At 40.3% G+C, this 20,009-nt stretch overlaps 1 protein-coding gene across 6 annotated transcripts; it reads right to left on the reverse strand.

Annotated features, from left to right (window-relative positions):
* Positions 1-3,726: 3,726 nt before the first annotated feature.
* Positions 3,727-18,745, reverse strand: LOC102079861 (calphotin-like). Of its 6 annotated transcripts, none has more exons than XM_019360850.2 (4): positions 18,663-18,745; positions 15,459-15,566; positions 6,588-6,691; positions 3,727-5,934 (listed from the first exon to the last, which is right to left on the reverse strand). In XM_019360850.2, exon 4 carries the CDS (start codon positions 5,926-5,928, stop codon positions 4,963-4,965), a length of 966 nt encoding a protein of 321 aa, XP_019216395.1. In that variant the 5' UTR covers positions 5,929-5,934; positions 6,588-6,691; positions 15,459-15,566; positions 18,663-18,745; the 3' UTR covers positions 3,727-4,962. The 6 variants fall into 6 exon arrangements, with proteins under 6 accessions (XP_019216395.1, XP_025765263.1, XP_019216397.1 ...); XM_025909478.1 differs by lacking the exon at positions 18,663-18,745 and adding an exon at positions 17,052-17,295; XM_019360852.2 differs by lacking the exon at positions 15,459-15,566 and having other exon boundaries at positions 18,663-18,720.
* Between the last annotated feature and the right edge of the window lie 1,264 nt (positions 18,746-20,009).

Here is a 20,009-nt window from a genome sequence, read left to right on the forward strand (position 1 = left end):
AATGGAGAGTCCTCTTCACACACTAAGGTCAATTATGGTGTTCCACAGGGTTCGGTGCTAGGACCAGTTCTGTTTACATTATACATGCTTCCCTTAGGCAGCATCATTAGAAGACATAGCATAAATTTTCACTGCTATGCAGATGACACCCAGCTCTATCTATCCATGAAGCCAGGTAACACACACCAATTAGTTAAACTGCAGGAATGTCTTAAAGACATAAAGACCTGGATGGCCGCTAACTTTCTGCTTCTTAATTCAGATAAAACTGAGGTTATTGTACTCGGCCCTGAAAATCTTAGAAATATGGCATCTAACCAGATTCTTACTCTGGATGGCATTACCTTGGCCTCCAGTAACACTGTGAGGAACCTTGGAGTCATTTTTGACCAGGACATGTCCTTCAATGCACATATTAAACAGATATGTAAGACTGCTTTCTTCCATTTGCGCAACATCTCTAAAATTAGAAATATCCTGTCTCAGAGTGACGCTGAAAAACTAGTTCATGCATTTATTACTTCCAGGCTGGACTACTGTAATTCATTATTATCAGGATGTCCTAAAAACTCGCTGAAAAGCCTTCAGTTAATCCAAAATGCTGCAGCAAGAGTCCTGACAGGGACTAGAAAGAGAGAGCAGATTTCTCCTGTATCCTGCTTCCCTTCATTGGCTTCCTGTTAAATCCAGAATTGAATCCAAAATCCTGCTCCTCACATACAAGGTCTTAAATAATCAGGCCCCATCTTATCTTAATGACCTTGTAGTACCATATCACCCTATTAGAGCACTTCGCTCTCACTCTGCAGGCCTACTTGTTGTTCCTAGAGTATTTAAAAGTAGAATGGGAGGCAGAGCCTTCAGTTTTCAGGCCCCTCTTCTGTGGAACCAGCTTCCAGTTTGGATTCAGGAGACAGACTGTCAATGGAAAATTGTACTTAGTAGTCAGTATAAGCTTTTAATGATATAAGTTTGCATATGATAGAATACTGTATGTTGACCTTTTGATGACTTAGACTGTTGTCCACTACAAGACTGTTTTATAAATTCTTTCTCACAGCGATAATAGCTGAACAAGCAGGAAGAGGAGAGCTGGACACTTTTATCTGCGCTCTCTAACAAGAAGAAGGGCTGCGTCCTTCTGAATCTCACAACACACACACATACACCTGAACCACACTTATCTTCACTCCCTACGCACTAACATTCCGGAACGGAATGTTCCAGTAAGATAGCCACATACTGTTGTATAATCATTTTTCTGAGAAGAGCGAAAATACGCCGCCCTGTTGTGTGGGCACCAGTGACTATAAATGCACGAATAAAAAGGTACACTGTGTGACTCTCTTCTGAGACGCTCACCCATGTACACGAGATTCATTACGCTGTCTCATTGTGTTCTGTTTATATTTGCAGTTTGCCATTTGGGATTTTCCCTTAACACAGACACTATCTCTACTTTTAAGATTAGGCTTCAAACTTTCCTTTTTGCTAAAGCATATAGTTAGGGCTGGACCAGGTGACCCTGAATCCTCCCTTAGTTATGCTGCAATAGACGTAGGCTGCCGGGGATTCCCATGATGCATTGAGTTTTTCCTTTCCAGTCACCTTTCTCACTCACTATGTGTTAATAGACCTCTCTGCATCGAATCATATCTGTTATTAATCTCTCTCTCTCTTCCACAGCATGTCTTTATCCTGTCTTCCTTCTCTCACCCCAACCGGTCGCAGCAGATGGCCCCGCCCCTCCCTGAGCCTGGTTCTGCCGGAGGTTTCTTCCTGTTAAAAGGGAGTTTTTCCTTCCCACTGTCGCCAAAGTGCTTGCTCATAGGCGGTCATATGATTGTTGGGTTTTTCTCTGTATTTATTATTGTGCTATCTACTGTACAATATAAAGCGCCTTGAGGCGACTTTTGTTGTGATTTGGCGCTATATAAATAAAATTGAATTGAATTGAATTGAATCCCTCAAGGCCACCTGCGTAGGCTGCAGACTGTTGATCTTTGCTTAACTGGGTGAAAGGACACACATCCTCACACGCACGCACGTACACTGACACTGATACGCACTCACCCCCCAGCTTCCCCGAATCCAGTGCCTCCCATGCTTGCCTCCCATCCGATATAGACTGAGGTTCAGCATCACTTTAGGATGCGCAGAGTTTTGCAGCTAACCTTGATGCTGCTGTGTACATTGGCATATACCCTGTCTGCTTGTCTTGTGTTTTATGGTGTTGTGAAGATACATGTGCTTTTTATGTGCTGAAGGAGTTTTTATTTCTGTTCTCATTCTGATCCCCGATAAGCAGAGTTTCCTTTTTCCTCCTCAACTGCCCTTCTGTCTTATACATTTCATTATTTTCTTTGTGCTAACTGTTCTGACCTGTTTCCCCATTGTGATGTTTGTGTATTATATGTATAAAGAGGTCTAATTTCGCTGGCAGGCAACTGCAATAAAGATTCAATCCATCAATCAATTAAAGAAAAAGAAAACTATATTTTATCACTTAATTTGCTCAAGTGATATCAGCAAAATTTGCTTTGCTGATATGGAAAGTGAAACTAGTTTTCTTCACCTGTGTTTGTGATGGACAGTAAGAGCTCCCTTGAAGACATGATCTGCAGGCCTCACAGGCCCATTTCATGCAGGGACATTAAGAGTTATTTGTTGGTCATAGGGCAGTTTTTGGGAGATACCCTCTTGGTGTCTGATTTGAGACTGAGACTGTGTCTGATTGTTAGCGCTATATGTGCATTAGAAGGGGGTGATCAGGAGGGGCTGTTTGGATATAGATTACATTGATAAACTTGGAACATTTAAATGTTCAACTAGTATAAAACTAAGCAGGAGAAGTCACAGTGCTGCATGCACATTTGTACCTTTAAGCTCTTCACAGTGAGTTTGTTTTTTGAAAAGAATGCCTTTACGGAAATGATACTTACCTTCGAGCCTAGAAATACCACCCGTTTCTCATAAATGCAAGCATACAGGAAGCATTCATGTTGGGAAATGTCAAAGAGTTTTAAATGACAAGATTGATTTATGAAAATTACAAGTATATGCGTAATTATGCCGTCTGTCTTGTCAGAGTCAAATGTGGTGTAAAGACAAAAATAGCCATAGTTTTCTTCATTCAGGATATATTACACCGGACACATCAGGCATTTCACTGACAGTTTGATTCACATAAAGTTCTCAACAGATAATCAAAAAGATTGTTAACTTTAATAACAAATGTTGAAGCAAAAATAATGCATTCTAGCATCCAGTTCACAACAGCCTGTAACTCGCTACTGCAGGTGAGGAATTTCAATAAAACAGGTCGACTTACTGTGCAGGAAGTTTCATTTTAAAAAACTGGTTTGGTCATGTCGTTACCTCTGTCATGAATTTCATTCTTCTACCATGAAACTGGCTGCACATAAAGAAACAGCGTTTTGAGCTGTAGCTGTTTTCAGTTCCGTGACTCCCTGTAGCCTCCATTCTCCGCTTCTTACTCTGTATTTCTGCTGCTGTCTTTCTGTCACCCTAAAATTGAATAAATGAGTGAAGGTTTCTGGATTCATTCTGAAGACTCAATGTTAGCATTTTAACCACTGTTATGCTGCTGTTATTTTCAGAAGTGACCATAATTGCATGAGAGGTGAGAGGATGTTCAGCTGAAGTGTTCAGATAAAACAGACAGCTTGAAGCTTTTGAGAACGATAAAAAATGAACAGGCAGACATGGAGATTTCTTGATTTATTATAGACCCACAGCAAAACAAGTTGTAAATTACACAAGAATAATAAAGCAAAATATATCTAATGGCAAAACAAATGCAACAGAAAAGAAGAGAGGCTACTTCCACCCACTCACTTATTTACAGCGGGTAGCTCCACATATTTGATTTGGCAGATTTTTGGCAGCAGATGCCGTATGTGACAAAGGGGTTTATAATCCTCCCAATCTTTAATAACGAGTCCTTTGCTTGTCTGGCAAACCAGCAAACTATCCTATGGAGCCACCAGAATAAATGCAACAAAAAAAATGCTCAAACACTGCAAATGTAACATCCATTATTATCAAAAAGAAACTATTGTTAATAGTGAAACATTTAAAACAAAGAGGGTAGGATGTCACCAGTTGGTGAAGGAATTTTCCAAGACTGTAAGTTACATTCACTATTTCCCAGTCACCAAGCATGACTGTGCTACACGCTGAAGACCTTCCAGGAGAGACTACAGAAGTCATTTTCTTTCCAAAATCTGAGAAGATATTTTCCCCAAAAAGTCAGTAATCTTTGTTTATTATGTAGTTGCTACTAGTCTTCCTGGATATCTCAAAATACATCATAAATATACACAAGGTCATATAAAATAATCTTATTAAGTTGTAACCGTAGAATGTATATAAATGATGGATGTGGACACCATGATGTCAGCTAGAGCCTCAGTGATTGTACTTGGGCTGCTTGTATATTTGTTTTTTGCAGTCAGATGTGACCACTGGATGATCCAGTGAATGAGAGGGTGGAGGGCACAATAATCACCTCATGCTAGCTAGCTTAATTAGCAAGCTGTGTCCAAAGAGCCTGGAGGTTTTCTGTCATATATCCTGTTCCAATGGTGGATGTTCATTTCAAACATGACCAAATATTCAAATGTTGATCTGGGTATGTACAAGTAATCCCTGTAAGTCCAAAGCTCAGTTAAACACTCAGTTTCACACAGTTTTTTTCTATTCTTTGCTGCATAGGATACCAGTGAGAGAGAATAACCATAATATGGTCATGTCAGGCACAGAAGCCCCGACTGCCAGCTACACAAACTTTGTGTTCACAAGGGCAACCAACCAGGAGACATGCGGTTGACGTGAAGATGAGCAAGATGGTCCTAAGTTGAATCTGACTGCACTCTTGAAAGCAGTATCTTAACTGTATTCAATGTAAGCAAATTCCATTAGCAAAACTTTTGTCTTGTTTTAACGTAAAAAAGCATTCTTGACCACATAAGCTGACACAATGGGCCTGTTTTGAGCTGGAAGAGTGATTGGAGTAACAGTTCTGATGCCAGTGACTGACCCCTGAGAAATAGCTTGCATGACAGGTCTGGAGGCTATGTTGTTGGTGACGATAAAGCGGGGTGTTGTAGTATTGTAGACAGGCTGTCTAACATAAGGTGTAGACACCGACATAGGGGACATAACATAGGTGACAGGCATGGCAGCTGTAGGGTTAGACACTGGTATGGATGAAAATATAGGACTTGTAGGGTTAGAAATAGGTGTAGGAGGAAGCTGAGGATGTTGGGGGTGTGACACTGGAGCAGGCTGAAACATAGGAACTGAAGGACTTGACACTTGTGCAGGCTGAGGCATAGGAACTGTAGGACTTGGCATCGGGGCAAAGGGAAGCATAGGAACTGTAGGACTTGACACTTGTGCAGGCTGAGGCATAGGAACTGTAGGACTTGACACCGGGGCAGGGGGAAACATAGGGGGTGTGAGAGTAGTATTAGCCATCATACTGCAAACCTCTTCCTCAGTACTTTGTCTTGAAACAGCTTCATACACCTTTTGCAGCATGTTGGTGTGCTCAATCTGCAGAGCACCAGAAAGGACCTGGAAGTTCTCTGTGAGCCTTTGGTTCACCTCGTTGAACTTTTCTTCAATGCTGCCAGACTTAAAGAAACCCTTAACAGCCTTGGTTTGAGAGAATTTTGCCATCAGAGTCTTGGCAGAGTTCAAGATGACGTAGAGTTCCCTCAGAGCTCCATCGACAGTATCAGAGATTTGGCTTGGATCCCTCTGTCTGATGTTTAAAACCAGTCCTTCAACAGCTTTGACTCTGTCTGCAATCCGACTGCAGTACTCCTTATTGGACTTCACAGTGTCAACCATCTTTTTGATGGTTGTGGTAAGCGTCAAGATACGTTCAGCGTAGTCCATGATCAGCTGCAGAGAAAGTAAAACAGTTAACGTGATTGTAATGGTGCTACGGTGAAGTAAACTCAAACAGACGGAGCTAAACTGAGCTGAACCTGAAATTTTCCAAAAGGATAAAGTTTGTATGTGCACACAACAAAAAGGGTTAAAATCTCATGTCAGCTCTCATGATAAGCTGGGATGTGCCTATGTTAATCCAGTTTAGCAAATTAACGCCATAAACCTTCCAGTCAGACGTATTACGGTGTAATAATAATAATAATAATAATGGATTGCATTTATATAGCGCTTTTCAGACTGTAAGTGACTGGAAGGATATGTTTTATTTTTGCCACTGCAACCCTTTCCCCTTTCCCCTTCTTGGAAAAATACAATGTGCGAATACAAAATGGGAATCTACCAATACAAATAAAAACCTTTTTTTTTTTTTTAAAGATTTGATTTCTCTTCAGTTGTCTCCTTGTGCACCTCCTTAAAGTCAGAAATCTTTCAGCTGGATGTATGAAGGTGTGTTCAGACTGAATGTGACAGCTTATATGCAAAGTAACTGGAAGGATATGCGACATTTTCCACTTTTGCCTGGGAAATCCCCCAAATTTCTTAGAAAAATACAATGTGTGGTCATGAAGTGGGAAACTGCCTATAAAAACAAAAAATCCTACCTTTTTAAAATTTGATTTATCTTCAAGGTCGTCTCCTTGTGCACTTCTGCACTCCTTCTAGTCTGCTATTTTTTTTACTTCTGTAGAAGTCCAAGCCCAGAAACCTGGTGGATCATAAGAAGATAACAGTTATTTATTTTGTAACCGCCCAGAGCTCATGAGCAAAGGCAAAGGTCAGAGTTAGATAAAGCTAAAACTGTAAGTAATAGTATTAAAAATGTGGCACAATAGAAAAAGTGAGAGGATTTTCCTACCAAACAGTTGTATGGAACTACTTTTTTTCCAGTTTCAACCACAGCAGTCTTACATTTATTTATTTTATATTTGTGATATAGGCCACATCTATGTGGAGATACCACTCATCTGCTGGACTTGTGGGCCATAATCACATTTTGAGCCCGCCTGTATCCTTTAAAGGAAATTAGTTCTTCAGGACAAAGTATACACAAAGTGTCAAGTTATGGGGTGGCTTTGGCTCAGGTGGTAGAGCAGATCAGGTACTGATCGGAAGCTTGGTGGTTCGATCTTTGTCTTCCCAGTCTGCATGTCAAGTATCCTTGGGCAAGATACTAACCCTAAATTGCCCTCCGATGCGTTCATCGGAGTGTGAATGTGTGTGAATGTAGATTAGTTTCCACTTGTGTTTAGAAGTGCTTGAATGGGTGAATGAGGCATGTTGTATAGAGTGCTTTGAGCACTCCGGGAGAGTAGAAAAGCGCTATATAAGAATCAGTCCATTTACCATTCAAGCATTCTCTTTCTCTTTTCCTTTAAAACCAACAGTTGTCACTCCATCCTTCTACTATATTCTCACTTTAATTATCATGAGGAACTGGTAAGTTATCTAAGGTATCCAAACCTGAACCCTGAGTCTGGTTTTGGAGATATTCCTGGCATCTTATTAATTCTCTTTTGGGTGTTCATATTTTGTTTCACATGTTTTCTTGTATTTGTTCTCCCGGTTTTTCCTGTGCATCAGTTTAATCATCTGTCCTTGTTTTCTGGTAACGACTTTGTTTGTACGCCTCAGATGTTTTTGCTTCCTTCGTCACTGTCCTTTATGATTGTCTGCAATGCTGTATACAGTCTTAACTCTTCCCTTGTCGGCTCTCAGTTCATCAGTTTGCTTTTTTACCTGTTTTGTTTTAGCCCTTTATACTTTGTGCAACTCAGGTGTTTTCATATTAGCCATTGAAAGTTCACTTTTTGTTTTTTAAGCGCTTCTGTGTGCTGCATTTGCACAAACTTTCTGCAAATACTCGACTGCCTTTCGAATACTTTTTAAAGTTCTTGTCTGGCAAATGTGTGTCGAATGTTTTTTGTTCTCAGATCTCTCTTTAAAGAGATTTTTACCTTCCTGCGGTTGCTTCATCAAAGTCAGATTATATATATTTTTGTCATTCTTTGGAGCGAATTGAATTCAACAACTGATGGGATTTTTCCCATCTTATGAACAATCAGCATCACAAGCTTTGATCTCAGACACATCATTTAGGTAGTCTTCACCAGAATCGGCTCTTCGGTCTGTCTGTGAGGACTGCCTTTTAAGATAAGGCGGGTTTTTTAGCATGAAAACCACAAACTCTCTCCTGTCAACAGCTTGTTTTTCATACTGGGGATAAAATGGTTTTGTTTAGGTTAAAAACAGACCCAAACCAGACCCCAAATTTTGAAAAAAGCTAAAACAATAAACCACAGTGTAAGACATCTTATTCCCACAGCAACAGTGTGAGATGTCAGGGGAAAAATAAGTGCAGTTTCAGTCATAAATTATATTTTTTGCTTTCATTTCAGCAGATTACAGAAGTACGAAACGTTTACTTGCACATCCTTTCATAACTGACCATCACGACTGTTCTTTGTTTTTAGAATTCAAACAGTGTATCTAGAGCTAGAGAGAAATTTCCATCCTGAGCAACAGCATCCTGTATTCAAAAAAAGACTTCAAGGCTTAGTTCAAATGAAAAGTGAAACTATGTTGTGAAAAGTTTGCAGGCCTCATACTGTCAATACGTGATCCATTTTCCCACTTCATATGTGGACATGAAGAGAGAATTTGGTGGTGAAAAGACAAACTTCAGAAGACACCTTCTCGATTTGTTTCTGTCTCTGATCATTTAAGCGGGATTAGGACGGGCCTTTTGGATATAGATGGAAAAACTGAATCAGTCCTTTAACAGTGTAGAAATTCTACTTGTTTCTTTAAAAAATGCAAGCATTAAGAAAGCATTCATGGCAGGACATGATGAAGAGTTTTAAATTACAAGACTGCTTTTTTTTTTTTTTAAATGAGAGCTACTCGATTATGCTGTTTGCCTTGTCAGGGCCAAGACTGGTGTAAGAGTAAAAGGAATACATTATTACTGAGGCATTAAAGATTCAAATCTGTGGGCAAAGATGACACAGTAAATAAAAATGTGATGAATTTATTGCCAAGTTTTTGGAAAATAATATCTATAATTGGAACTGTAAAGCTGTATCCAAAGTCAGATTTAACATGCGCTATAGTTAAAAACAGGGGTCTCACATTCAGTTTCACTGGGAAATTAGATTCTCATCGAGGTCCAGGGATGTATGCTTTATTGAAATGCTCTGATTTAATGCAAAAAATGTCTCATGCAGCTTTTTCCTCTCACAGTATTTCCCGTGTAATTCCCTGAAGCAGTAAACAAACAGGAGATTTAGCTCAACAGCTCGTTGTGCTGCAGCTAAACACCTCTGTTCACTTCAGTGAGTCTCTACAGCCTCTGATCTCTGCAAAACTCTGTTTTTTTGCTGCTGGATGGATTCAAACAGAAAAAAAATAAAGACAAAAATATGTTCCCTGAAAACAAAAATTGTCTCAAGGCAAATGCATACACGTGTTTCTCTTTGCCCATTATAGTCTCATCTCTCAGTCTGCCTCTTACACTGCCTCAGTACACCCAGCTACAACCTGGCAGGCCAACACTGATTAAAAATGGACAAAATGAAAGTTACTGAAGGGCAGGATTTAGCTTCTTCAACAAAAATAAATACAATGTAAAATCTAATGACATACAGGAGAAAGATTAATACCATGCAGAAGATTAAAGATTGAGTTTGGTTCTTTACCGGTCAGTGCGTGTCATCAGCCTTCCTACTCAGGTGTTGAGGAAAATGAAAGTCATTTTCATTCTTGCAGGTTTTGAAGTGATGTCTCTGAAACATTTCTGGCATCTGTGTTATGTCCGTCTACAGCGACAGACTTGACTGTAATAAACCTGTTTATCCTGTAAAAACCTACATGCGTAAACTTGTGTTCAGCATTCACAGGTAACGTGAGCAACGGCACTACTGCAAATAAACACAACCTACCAAAGCAGTATGCACTATGAACAGTGTTAACAGTGCATAGGTTTTGCACTGAATATGAGGTTGAATCAGCTGCATTCAAATAATCTCTGCTGGGAGGACGCATTTTATATGTGCAAGCTGTTGAGTTTGGGAACAGCTGCCACAAACTGTATATAAAAGACAGATCATCATCTACTGGTTTTAGACACTGTATTAGCAGCCACCTTGTTGGCTTTTTGAATTTGGATGCGACCATATTTACTTGAGAGGAGATCAAAAAGGTGCTTCATAAAGAAAGGAACTGAAAAAGATATAGCAGGACACTAACATACTTCAGATTTCCAAAATACCAAAGTGCATTACTGTATCACTCATCATGCTTTATGATGTTAGACTGATATCCACTGTAGGAAACACAGGGAGACTTAAAAACACGAGGAACAATGTAACACAGGACAAAGACACACACACACATACACACACACACACACACACACACACACACACACGCACACACACACACAGGATAGCAAGGGGAGAGGTAATGTCGGAACAACTGAGGACAGTTGGGAGGAATTAAAACTTAACATATGATGAAAAGAAAACAATTACCAAAATAAAACATGAAGACAAACATAACTGCACGGGGAAGCATTAACGTAACACAACTAAACACAGTAACAAGTAAGACAAACAGACAATGACAAGACTGGAGGAACAGAATAGGAATATAAAACTAGATTAACTAAATACTCCATAGACAAGACACACAGAGGCCATAGCCAAACATAACCTAAGAAGCAGGACTTGGAAGGCAAAAGACAAACAGAGAGTGGTGGAGGACATAACAAATGACATCAGGGAAAATAGAAGCAATAGTACCTACATTACAAACGAAACGAAGCTTAAACACAAATGATCCTCATAAACAAAAGGAATGACAAACCCACTAAAAAAAAAAAACTAGACAATGAAAAGAATAGGGAGAGACCAAGGGCACAAACAAACAGCATGGACAGATGGCAGGGGTACACACACACTCACAAAAAAAAATACACTTATATATGTGTGTTTGTTTCCAGACTTGAATGTCGTGCTGACGAAGGCCTGTAAAGTCAACATCCCAGAGTTCTGTCAGTCCATCCTTAACAAGGCGACACTTGAAAGTGAGCTGAAGGGTCAGGTCATCCCTGCCTCAAACTTAAATACAAGCCACCGCTGACTTTGCTGTGAGTCCCACCTCACGTCCAAGTTTTTCACTTGGTAATCAGGACCTGTTTTACTGAGCATTTCTTGGTATGTTTCATCTGTCAGGTGTAGGTTATACGTTTACAGCTAAGAAATATTGGAGTTGGGGTTATTCTGCTCATTTCCAGGTCTGTATTTTTATTAGTTGAATCTACTAGAGTAGCTTTGCATGGATAAGAGCTCAAGATCAACCTTTTTCTTATACTGGGCCTTGATGCAGCTGCTCAGTTCATCACCTAGCTGAGCTGACATCTTTTAGCTCCTCCCCTCTTTAAAGCAACATTCTTCTCATTGGTTGCCCATTATAAACAGTGGGTTAAATAACTAGTTGGGGGGCTTCTGTGTCTGTGGCATTGTGGATATCACTGATACTGTTTCTCTGTGACATCATTAAGATCCCAGAGAAGACAAAAGACTGAGACAATGAGAGTTTTTTGACATGAAATTTGACCTTTTGACTTCAGCTGCATATCCAATGTACAGAAGCTCTCCACTTTCACTGTGACACAAACGCACACACAGTTTTGAGCGCATCACTGATTTATTTAGCTGGTTTGTTCGACCAGTCACAACATCCTCACTCAGGTTTTCTCTTTCTGTCAGAGCAAATGTGTTTCTGTTCTGTCAGCAGTTTATTTTGAAACTGGAATCAGCTGATTTTATTTGTTCTTGTGTCCAGCAGGAGGCCAGAACTGATCTTAGTGTCTAGGTTTTAACTACCACTCGGTTTTGCTAAAACAAGTAGTCTTTATTGTTACATTTCGGATCACTTAGAGAGGAGAAACGTAGATGTGACCTTCATTCCCGTCTTAAAATATTGTCTCAGATTTCAATAGCCCTTCTATACATCATATATGAAAAAAACACATCTTGATTGCTTAGTTTAGAATCCACTGTGGTGGTATACAAAAGCAAAACTACAAAGCTGTCCAAATACTTATGAACCTAACTCCATACTATTTAGAAACAATTACAGTTAATATCCAAACTGAAATGTTATAAGATGTGTGCTTTTTTAAAAATTACAGAAAGTATATGTTGATTTGCTGTGACTTTTCGGTCAGGCAACATCGGAGTTTCGAATACTTGGTGTGGGTCTACACTGACGTTTTCGACAGCTTTGAATGACACTGAAAGCTCATAGCCTCATATCATCACTGACACACCTCATTGTTTTTGCATCATTCACTCTCTGCATGTGCAAACAGGATACTGCCCTCGTCTTACAGACGTTTCCTGACTCAACTTTCTATTTCTCTGAAGTTCTTATGCAAAAGAAAAAGAAATTCCTCTCATCCAGCCTTATGTGATTAAGAAAACAGAGCTTTTCCTTATTTCAAAATAATAAAGCATTTTTATTATTTATTCTTTGATCAATATGTAAATGAAAAATCTAGTTTCAGTAGAAAAACTGAATGTTCACATGTCTGAATTCTGCCACCAAACCATCATGATGCATGATTTTAAATGAAGGAAGGGATATTGATGGTTAAACACAGAACCATAATTCGTATGTGATTTTGCTGATAGTAAATTATGTTTAACACTGATCAGAATATCTCATTAACTTCTTGACAGCCAGCCAGGTGAGAGCAAAAACACACTGAAATACCAACCACACTGAAATAGATGTGTCTGTTAAACACAGTGAGTACCAAACGTTTCGGGAAAATGTTCACCAAAATATGTATTATCCGCCATGCAGTGATTTTTCTAAAGTAGTAATACCTGTGATGTTTGCAAAACATTGCAAAGGAGTTCTAAGAGATGCACTTAAGGATAACTGTAAAATCACTCCATATAGAACAGAGAGCTTAACGTATTTAGTCAGTATTTTTATTTAGTGCAAACTTTCTGTTGCTATAAACTTGAATGAATGATTGAATGTAGGTTTATGATTCATTCTGAAGCCTCAGTGTTAGTGTTTTAGCAAACTGGAATGTTGCTGTTATTTTGGCAGCAGAAGTGACCGTAACTGGATGAGAGATGAGAGGATGGCCAGTTGATCCATAAAGTCTTCAGATAAAACGCTCAGACAGCTTGAATTTGATTGGATGAACGGACAAATGATTTATTATAGACTCACCAGCAAAACAAGTTGTAAATTACTTAAGAATAATAAAGCAAAATATATCAAACTGAAAACAAATGCAACAGAAAGGAACAGAAGCTACTTCCACTAGTTTCTTACACAAAACAATTTTCCAAGACTGTAAGTTACATTCACTATTTCCCAGTCACCAAACATGACTGTGCTACATGCTGAAGACCTTCCAGGAGAGAATACAGAAGTGATTTTTTTTCCAAAATCTAGACTAGACTTTCTGGATTTTTTTAAATAATAAAAGTGCCTTATTAAGTCGTAACCACAGACTGTATATAAAAGATGTAAAGACACACCATGACGTCACTTAGAGCCTCAATATTTGCATTTTAGCTGCTTGTATATTTGTTTTCTGCAGTCAGACGTGACCACTCATATATGGCTTTTCGATGGTGGATGCTCATTTTAAACTTCAGACCGATTTTCAAATGATGATCTGGGTAAGTACAAGTAATCTCTGTGAGCACAAAGCTCAGCCTTCTGGATGCTTCACATGGTGTTTTTTCTATTCTTTGCTGCATGTGACACCAGTTAGAGGGAATAACCATAGTAAGATCATATCAGGCAGAAGTCCCAGCCACCAGCTGCACCAACTTTGTTCACAAGGGCAGCCAATCAGGAGAAAAACAGAAAAACTACAAATGAGTGATAATGGGTCCGCTTTAAAGATTAAAATGACCAAACAGTCACAAAACTCAGCACGACTGTGTAGCTGACATCAAAATGAAGGCCTCACTCATGGTGTGGTTGATGTGAACCCATTGCAAGATGTTCCCAAATTGACCTTGACTGCAGTCTTATGTTTACTTTCATTCTTAACTGTAAACAAGTGAAACAAACTTCCTTAGCAAAACCTTTGTGTTGTTTTAGCTTAACATAGCTTCTTGACCACATGAGCTGGTGGGTTTTGAGTGAACAGTTCTGAAGACAGGCATGGTGTTCGCGTTGTCAGCTTGAATAACAGGAGTGGAGGCTACGTTGTTGTTAACGACAAAGGGAGATGTTGTAGTGTTGTAGAGAGGCTGGGCTGCAAAAGGTGCAGACACTGGCATGGAGGGAAGTATAAGATTTGTAGGGCTAGACACTGGTGTGGGAGGAAGCTCAGGATATAGAGACCCTGACAATGGAGCAGGCGGACTCATAAAAGCTGTAGGACTGTACAATGGAGCAGGTGGAAGCATAAAACCTATAGGACTGGACACTGGAAGAGGCGGAATCACAGAAGCTGTAGGACTGTACAATGGAGCAGGAGGACTCATAGAAGCTGTAGGACTGGACACAGGTGTGGGAGGAAGCTCAGGATATAGGGGGCGTGTCTCTGGAGAAGAGGGAAGCATCAGGGGTGTGAGACTAGTATTAGCCATCATACTGCAAACCTCTTCCTCAGTATTTTGTCTTGAAACAGCTGCATACACCTTTTGCAGCATGTTGGTGTGCTCAATCTGCAGAGCACCAGAAAGGACCTGGAAGTTCTCTGTGAGCCTTTGGTTCACCTCGTTGAACTTTTCTTCAATGTTTCCAGCCTTAAAGAAGGTCTTAACAGACTTGGTTTGAGAGAATTTTGCTATCAGATCCTTGGCAGAATTCAAGATGGTGTAAAGTTCCTTCAGAGTTACATTTACCGTCTCAGAGATTTGGCTTGGATCACTCTGTGTGATGTTTAAAACTAGCCTTTCCACAGCTTGGACTCTTTCCGCAATCCTTCTGCAGCGCTCCTTATTGGACTTCATAGTGTTAACCATCTTTTTGATGGTTTTGGTAAGCGACAAGATATGTTCAGCATAGTCCATGATCAGCTGCACAGAAAGTGAAACAGTTAACATGATTGTAATGGTGCTACGGTGAAGTAAACTCAAAAAGACAGAGCTAAACTGAGCTGAACCTGAAATTTTCCAAAAGGATAAAGTTTGTATGTGCACACAACAAAAAAGGGTTAAAATCTCATGTCAGCTCTCATGACACTACTAGCTGAGGCATGGCTGTGTCAAGCTAGTGAGGGAAACTAAAGTCATAAACCTTCCAGTCAGATGTATGAAGGTGTGTTCAGACTGAATGTGAGAGCTTATATGCAAAGTGACTGAAGGATATGTTTTACAGTATCTTTGGTAACCTTTTCCAACTTCTCCTGCCCAAAACATTCTTAGAAAAAATAGAATGTGTGGTTACAAAGTGGAAAACTGCCCATACAAATAAAAAAATCATACCTATTTTTTTAGACTTGATTTCCCTTCAAGGTCGTCTCTTTGTGCACCTCTGCACTGCTTCCAGTCTGCTATTTTTAGATCGCTCTGTGGAAGTCCAGGTGCAGCAGCCTGGTGGAGTACAAGAGCATCACAGTTATTTGCTTTATTACCACCCAGAGATCACAAGCAATTGCAAAGGTCAGTTTTAGATAAAGGGGGTCTCGACAATAATAGCAATATAACGCTAAAACTATAAGTAACCAACTACTGCATACTTTTATGTATTTTTTGGATATGCATGATATATACTACACTGTTGAGGGAGTTCATTTGAATTCAATTCAATTCAATTCAATGTACTTTATATTTTGAGGTAAAGACCCTACAGTAACATATAGCGGAGCTTCCACTCGGGCCCTTTGTGATTGTCTGCTTCACCTGTTCCACACATGTGTATAAAGTCCTGCGTCTTCCTTGTCAGCTGTCAGGTCATCTGTTTGTTTCTTGTGCTCACCTTTTGTTCTTTCACCTGCCTCTGCGTTCTGCATTTCATCATGCTCAGGGGTTTGGATGGGCTTTTTCCCATCTTGTATACAATCAATTTCATAAGTACTGATCTCAGAGATATTCTTTAACTCAAGTATTCACCAGAGCCTGTTAGTTCCTCAAAAGGGGCGAGGATGGCAACAGTCTTCTCCATAAGAGCCCATGAGATAGTCAGGGAGTTCATGCTCGGACACATACACCCCCAGCACGCTTTTGCTCTATGAGGGACTGGAGCATGTAATACGTGCTGTTCCAGCGCGTCTGTACGTCCTGCTGCAGTCTCTTTATTGGCTGGTTGAGCTGTCCCTGAATGTCCTCGAGGCGGGAGTAAGCTAAGGCGGAATGTTTAAAATGCCCAACTATTTTCCGGCCCACTGCTATAGCATCAGCTATGCTCCTCTGTGCTAATAAGCCCTCGTGAACAGCCAGTTGGAGCATGTGCGCGACACACGGCAGACTTGGGAGCCCTGCGTCATTCATGGCTTTAATCATGTTTTTGGCATTGTCACGAAGCACAACATGTACTGATGTTTTAGGTATACCCCATGTCTGGAGCATTTCCTCAAACACATGCGCTATAGCCTGGCTGGTGTGCGAGCCGCAGAATTGTTTCGCATGTTAAATGGCTTGTTGCGGCGTGAAACTCTCGTCTATCCACTGGGAGGTTAGGCTAATTAGCGACACGGGGCTAACACTGCTTGTCGAAATATTCGTGGTGAAACTAAACGCAGAGGAGGCTTGCAGTAGGCTGTGGATATGTTTTTTCACGGAGTCGTGTAGTTTAGGCAGCTCTGTGTCAGTCATGTAGTGGCGGCTTGGGACATCATATCTGGGCTCCAGAACATGGAGGAGACGCAGGAATCCAACATTTTCTACCTTCGAGAGTGGCTGGTCACTCAATGCAATGTACTCGATAATTGCCTGTGTTATTTTCACAGCACGTGGATTGTCTCTGGACATTTTCTCTCGTCTTGCAAGAGTTTGCTGAAGTATGGGTAAACTCTTTGTACTCGTTGTCGTGTTGGGATTTTAGGTGCTTGATTAAATTACTTGTGTTAAATGCGCTACCTTTTGAGCCTCCTCTGGACAATTTCGCTGAGCAAAATTTGCAGTCCACCTTTGTTTTGTCGTGTTGATTCACTTTGAAATAGTTCCACACGGCTGACATGTCTCGCCTCGCCTTCTCCCCGCTCTGAGCTGCAGCCGGGGCCTGGGGGCGGGCACTCGGTGCCTGTGATTAACCCCTTACACGCCGCTCAAACATAGACATTTCTCAGACCGTGGTATCGGTCCCCGGTATCGGGGGACTTTTAACGAGTGCGGGTACTTTAGAAAATGTGGTATCGAGGCCGATATCAGATACCGGTATTGGTGCATCCCTAAAACAGACCCAAGCTAATAAAGCTAAAACAATTATCCACAGTATGAAATGTCTCATCTGTGACGTCACAAGAACATTTGAAATAAAGTAAATTTCCACTGCTTTCATTACAGTTTGCAGATCACAGTGGTTTACTTGTGCAGTCTTTTATGACTAACCAGCACCACTATTGTATGTCTTTAGGATTCAAACAATGTATCAAGAGCTATAAATACGTCTCCATCCTTTGCTAAGGCATCCTGCAGGCTAAACTGGAACCACTGGTGGTTCTGGCTCACAGGATGCACATTTATAATCCCTGTGTTAAAAACAAGTCTTCAACACTTAGTTTAAATGAAATGTGAAACTATTTTTCTTCATTAATGTTTGTGATGGACATCAAAAACTCCCCTTGCATTGGAGGATGTGATCTGCCACCCTCACGCTGCTATTTCATGATCTATTTTCCTACTTCATGTGCCGACATTAAGAGAGGAGTTGGTGGTAAAAAGACAAACTTCAGAAGACACCCTCTTGATTTGTTCCGGTTGTTCAAGCGTTTGTGCTTTAGGAGCCGAATTATTAGGAGGGGCTGTTTGGATATAGATGATCTGGAAAAACTTTGAATCGATCATTTTAATGTTCAGATAGTATGAAACTAATTATGATGAGACACAGTGGTTCACTGTGAGTTTCTTTGTTTAAAAGAAGAATGCCTTGTAGGAAATTGTATTTGCTTTTGGGCGTAGACACTCCACTTGTTTCTCATAAACGTGAGCTTTCATGCCAATGACACGTTCTTAATTATGCTGTTTGCCTCTTCAGAACAGAAACTGGTGTAAAAAATTAAGTAATATTGAAAAAAAACTCATTTTCTTTCTTATTGCAGTTACTGCAGTACATTAGAGACTTTGGAGACATTAGAGCTTCAATCTGTGGACGTAGACGGCACAGTAAACAGAAATCTGATGAACTCATTGACAAATTTTAATAAATAACAGCTACGACCCGTTGTTTACACATTCAGATTCACTGGTAAATGAGATTCTCATCGAGGGCGAGGCATTTATGCTTTACCAACATGTTCTGATTTTATGTCAAATGTCCATCCCGCACAGCTTTTTCCTCTCGCAGTTTCTACCATGTAATTCCCTTAAACAGTCAACAAACAGGAGATTTAGCTCAAAGAAACAGCCTGCTTTTAGCTTGGAAATGCAGTAAAGAAAAAGATAAATAAAATTCTTTAACAAAAATAAATACAATACAAAATGTAATGTCATACAGGAACAGAGGATTAGAGATTGAGTTTGGTTATTTACCGATCAGTGGATGTCATCAGCCTCCCTGCTCAGGTGTTGAGGAAAATGAAAGTCATTTTCATTCTCGCGGGTTTTAAAGTGATGTCTCTGAAACATCTGTGGTATCTGTGTTATGTCAGTGTACAACGATAGACTTGACTGTAATAAACCTGTTTATCCTGTAAAAACCTACATGCGTCAACTTGTGTTCAGCATCCAACACGGTCACGTGACAGATGTTACTACTGTAAATAACACGGGGCTGGAAACTAGAAGCTGGGAGTCAAATGTTGTGTTTTCATCAGAAAGGTCTGGGCATTCCTCGCTACACTGTACAGCATACATTTAACAATGTGGTGTATGCTGTACAGTGCAGCGAGGAATGCCCAGACCTCTACATTGGAGAGACCAAACAGCCACTTCACAAGCACATGGCACAACATGTCCACGGGACAAGACTCAGCGGTCCATCTGCATCTAAAGGTCAAATGTCACTCTTTGAGGATGCCAATGTTCACATTTTGGACAGAGAGGACAGATGGTTTGAAAGAGGAGTGAAAGAGGCCATCTATGTCCACTGTGAGCGACCATCTTTGAACAGAGGAAGTGGTTTACGACACCAACTGTCTGCCATCTTTAATCCAGTTTTGAGATCCCTTCCCAGACGCCTTAACGCCCACTCACATCCTGGGCCATCTGACCTCAGGAAATCACATGATAGGGTGGGGCCAGGTTTCACAATGAGCTCACCCGAAACTGGCTGATTAGGTCCCACACCCGCTTTCACACCTTGGCTCATGTGATTAGGTAGAGGATCATCAGGAGGTCCTTTGTCCCTCTTTGGGGGGATACTCCCACTGGGTTTAAATCTGGGACTCTCGGCCATTTGACCTTAGAACTGAAGAAGCTTCTCGGATGAGAGGTGAAACGTCTTCAAGCAACTTAAAGAAGTCCAGACGCTTTTCTTTCCAAGCTCCTTAGACTACGATGACCTGGATGACTGAGAACCTTCACAGACAAACAGTATGCAGTTGTTATTGTTGTCATGAAACATAGTAAAAACGTCATTGTTTCTCCAGCATTTGAGCCAAATTATTAAAAAAAAGAAAATCCTGGAAAAATAAAGCACAGTGAGCCTCGTTTATGTGAAGCTTTTGAACCTTTTTTGCAACAGAATGGAAATTTAGTGGAGACTATTCTGATTTACACATTCAATAGACCGTGTTTAGGTTGAATGTCTCTACTTCTCAAAAAAGCTTACCTCTGGCGCTGTAAATATGGATTTTCCACAACTGTAGCATTCACACAATTTTACAGATTAAGTGGACAAAATTGTTTCCAAACTCTCTCCTACTCATCTACCAACAT

Source organism: Oreochromis niloticus, linkage group LG7 (assembly GCF_001858045.2).
Source record: "Oreochromis niloticus isolate F11D_XX linkage group LG7, O_niloticus_UMD_NMBU, whole genome shotgun sequence".
In the NCBI taxonomy this organism is placed as follows: domain Eukaryota; kingdom Metazoa; phylum Chordata; class Actinopteri; order Cichliformes; family Cichlidae; genus Oreochromis; species Oreochromis niloticus.